The sequence below is a fragment of the Sinocyclocheilus anshuiensis genome, unplaced genomic scaffold (assembly GCF_001515605.1).
Source record: "Sinocyclocheilus anshuiensis isolate Anshui unplaced genomic scaffold, SAMN03320099.WGS_v1.1 scaffold3, whole genome shotgun sequence".
Classification (NCBI taxonomy): Eukaryota; Metazoa; Chordata; class Actinopteri; order Cypriniformes; family Cyprinidae; genus Sinocyclocheilus; species Sinocyclocheilus anshuiensis.
The window spans coordinates 606,993-611,357 of NW_015548205.1; the positions used below are offsets into that span (position 1 = coordinate 606,993).

Here is a 4,365-nt window from a genome sequence, read left to right on the forward strand (position 1 = left end):
TTTTTTTTTGAGTGTGACTGGGACCAGTGAGTGATGAGATATTTTGCTAATAAAATTATTGTGCCAGAAGAATAGCTTGAGAACTTTCTCTCAGTTTCATCTCAGTGAGAGTCTATAACATTTTATGCATGTGCAATAAGGTGATTTTTTTTTTTTTTTTTTCAGATGTCTCAGTGTGTCTTTTTGAAATGCATCTGGATTAATGTGGATGTGGACATAGTGTTATGTTTCAGAATGGAGCTTGGTAGAGATGTTAACCGAAAAGGAAAGAAGCAGGGCAGGCTATTACATTTTTCATTGAAAAACTATGAAGCTAAACAGTTTTCACTGGAATGAAGTGATAAATCATTTTACAATAAGACTGAATGCGTACTAAAAAGTAAATAGGCTTACTTTTGATTTCATGTTGAATTTTAAGGCAAAGTAGCAAAACTACAATCTTTTTTGGTGCATTGAAGTGAACTTCAGGGAAACGCATAAAATACTACAGGAGAGCTGAATATGGCACATGAATAATAGTTAAATACTGAATGATATTATACATCATATTATTCTGTATTAGCTGCCTCTTTCAGCTCGGCTTGTTCTCGCTGTGGCTCAGAGTTGGGTTGAATTCACAGCGCACCTCTGCTGTCTGCCTCTTAATGCACACCAGGGAGGCTTTAATTAATGTCTTTGTGTGCACTTTGGACTGCCGAGACCATTGATAATCTATCTCTCTCCTTCTCTCAATGGCAATATATTATCTAAATGTATTTTGCGCTGACAGGATGTCTGCTGTGCCCAAGCAGCTGTCCTGAATGGAGAAGCATTTAAGTAGTTGCAAAAACCAAATATACTGAATCCATTTGTCCCGCTTGTGGGTGCAACATTGTGAATTGTGGTTTTCATGCTTTGTGGGCATGTTGTTGTGTAGGAGGTTGGATGAGTGTGGTTTTTGAGTGAATGTGAAGATTTATACACAATTGTTTTTAAAGGAATAGTTCACCTAAAAAATACAACTCATGTTATTGTTTACTTACCCTCATGTGATTGGGAACCCATATGAGGAAGTTTAGCGAAATGTTCAGGCTGCTCTTTCACAGACAATGAAAGCATATTGACGAAAATCGGTTAAGCTACAGTTAGTAATGCATTAGTAATGTAATCACTTCCCTTTTGTGCTTGATATCTCTGCAGTGTGCAAGCCGGGATTTTACCGATCAGCTCTTCAGACCAAAAGCTGCAGTAAATGTCCTCCCAGAAGTTTCACCAAAGTGGAGGCCTCCACCTCCTGTCAGTGTGAGCAGGGATACTACCGGACCGAATCAGACCCTGCCAACATGGCCTGCACAAGTAAGAGCTACAGTACTTCCATTAAAGGGATAGTTCACCCAGAAATGAAAATTTGCTGTTAATTTACTCACCCTCAGGCTGTCCAAGAGGTAGGAGACTTTTTTTCTTCTGTAGAACCAGTACAGGCGATATTAGCTGAAACTGTGGTCCTTGGTGATGCATAAAATGCAAGTCAATGGGTACCGTCACTTTGAGAGTCAAAAAAAAACAAAAAACATTTGCAGGCAAGACAAAATGAATACCCTGTTTTAATAAAAAATTTAAATTTGCAGGCCATCCAAGATGTAGGTGACTTTTTTTATCTTCAGTAGAACAGTGAAGACGATTTTTAGCTGTAACCGTGGTCCTTGGTGATTCATAAAATGCATGTCAATGGGTACCGGCACTTTGAGAGGCACCAGTAAAGGCGATTTTAGCTGAAACCATGGTCCTTGGTGATTCATAAAATGCAAGTCAATGGGTACCGTCACTTTGAGAGTCAAAAAAAAAAAAAAAAAAACTTTTACAGGCATGACAAAATTAATACCCTGTTTTAATTAAAAATTAACATTTGCAGGCCATCCAAGATGTAGGTGACTTTTTTTTATCTTCAGTAGAACAGTGAAGACGATTTTTAGCTGTAACCGTGGTCTTTGCTGATTCATAAAATGCAAGTCAATGGGTACCGACACTTTGAGAGGCACCAGTAGAGGGCAATTTTAGCTGAAACCGTGGTCCTTGGTGATTCATAAAATGCAAGTCAATGGGTACCGTCACTTTGAGAGTAAAAACAAAACAAAAACAACCATTTACAGGCAAGACAAAAATAATACCTGTGGCTCCTAACGATATATTGAGATCTTATGAAGCGAAACAATGAGTCTGTGCAAGAAACTACAAGTTACTCAATCAAAACTCAGGCTATACTGAGGCTATGGATTGCTGGCAATATTGTTGTAAATAATATTGCAGACCAATCATTTTGATGTATAAGACCTCAATATATCATCAGGAGCCACTGGTATTAATTTATGTTTTTTTGTTTTGTTTTTTTGCCTCTCAAAGTGCTGGTACCCATTGACTTGCATTTTCTGAATCACCAAGGACCACGGTTACAGCTAAAAATTGTCTTCACTGTTCTACTGAAGATAAAAAGTCACCTGCATCTTGAATGGCCTGCAAATAAAAATTTTTGGCTGAACTTCTGAACTATCGCTTTATGTGTACTGTTATGCCGTATTTTTGGTATAATATTTATAATTTGGTCATGATACCATATTATCTTGCAGAGGCACCTTCAGCCCCACGTAGCGCTATTTCCAACGTGAATGAGACCAGCGTCTTCTTGGAGTGGAGCGCCCCGGAGGAGACAGGCGGTCGGAAAGATGTTCGATACAACATTGTGTGCAGTAAGATCAGCACAGATGCAGGCCAGTACGAACCGTGTGGAAGTCATGTGCGATATCTGCCTCAGCGGACGGCTCTGAAAAACACCTCCGTCATGGTCATGGATCTCCTGGCTCACACCAACTACAGCTTTGAGGTGGAGGCTGTGAACGGGGTGTCGGAACTAACCGCCCCTTTACGCCAGTACGTCTCGCTCAATGTCACCACCAACCAGGCCGGTGAGTAGATCCGTCCCTCTGGAATTGTTCCTATTACATGCTAAAGCTTCACATGACAGTTCATACTGTCTGCAAGAGCTTAAAATGGCATTTGCAATTAATTTAACTTATGTAATGAGACACATTTAAGAGTGAAACTCGTATATATTTGGCTTGAAATAATGTTATTATAATATTTGTTTTAATAAACTGGGCATGAAGGCTATATATTAATTAAATAAAAAGCCACTTTTTACACAAATTTTTAGTACACTAATTTATTTTTACATGTTAATGTATTTTGAATGGACTAAAGTGCAGCTTCATCTTTAAAAATGTGTAATTATGAATATATTTATATAAAAACATGCAAGTGTCAGTTGAAATGACATTATATAATTATATTTTACTATTTTAGTTTATCATATATGCTTGTCAGTACATTCAACAGTATGTTAACCATATTTAAAATACAATAGAATAAATTATGAAATTACGTATAATAATGTACTTACAGTAAGTCCTGCTTCTTAAACTCTTCATTTAATTAAGCATCTGAAAAAATGACATTTAGTTTGCACTAAAATTCTAAATTATTTTAAATGTAATTATTTATGTAATATATCACAATATTCTGTAATATTATAATATCTTGGGCTTTCCAAAAAAAAAAGAAAAGCAACTTTTCCCCCCTTAGTATGATGAACATACATGATGATGAATAATCTAAAGAACCTTGTTACACTGAAAATGACTTTTTTTTGATTTGTGATCGATTTTTTTTTTTTAAAGAGTGTACAGAAACAGTTGAGATATTAAACAATATTAAAAGTGATTTATCTTTTCTACAGGATGATAATGTTGGTTAATGTTGTTTTTCCCCACTCACATGGCCTTGTTCATATTATTAGAGAAGGAAAATCATTTTAGGGATGGTGGAAGTAATTAGATTTTAGGAAAGCTCAAGAAAACAAACATTTTAATTTAGAATAATGTGAATAATAATACTAGAATTAAATAGGGAACATTCTTATAAAGTAAAATTGTATTACATCTTGGCTTTTTTTTTGTTATGTGACATCTTTATCACATATGTAAGGGGGGTAAGGTGGGGATAACAGGGATAACAGTCATTTTGTGGAATTCCTGCCATTTTTCATGTTTGTTATGTGACATCTTTATCACATATGTAAGGGGGGTAAGGTGGGGATAACAGGGATAACCGGCCCTAAACCCTTTTCAATGCAGTGGCACCTTTTCTGACTGCTATTGACTTTTCATTAAGCTAATGATGACTCTAACAGACACTGAAGTGTAATCTGCTTAATCTGAAAGAGGGTCTGTAATTGCTGGGGATTGGCCAGAGATGGCGGGGAGGGACTCCTCTGTGTGTGTGTGTGTGTGTGTGTGTGTGTGTGCGTGTGTGTGTGTGTGTGTGCGCGTGTGT

The 4,365-nt window shown here is 36.8% G+C and overlaps 1 protein-coding gene across 1 annotated transcript in view; it reads left to right on the plus strand.

The window, feature by feature from the left end:
• Positions 1-1,177: 1,177 nt before the first annotated feature.
• Positions 1,178-4,365, plus strand: part of LOC107653479 (ephrin type-A receptor 5-like) — a 19,465-nt gene continuing 16,277 nt past the window's right edge. The window contains exons 1-2 of the mRNA XM_016440200.1: positions 1,178-1,335; positions 2,604-2,939. Coding sequence (XP_016295686.1) covers positions 1,323-1,335; positions 2,604-2,939 — 349 coding nt within the window. The 5' untranslated portion in view covers positions 1,178-1,322. The remainder of the gene's footprint in view (positions 1,336-2,603; positions 2,940-4,365) is intronic.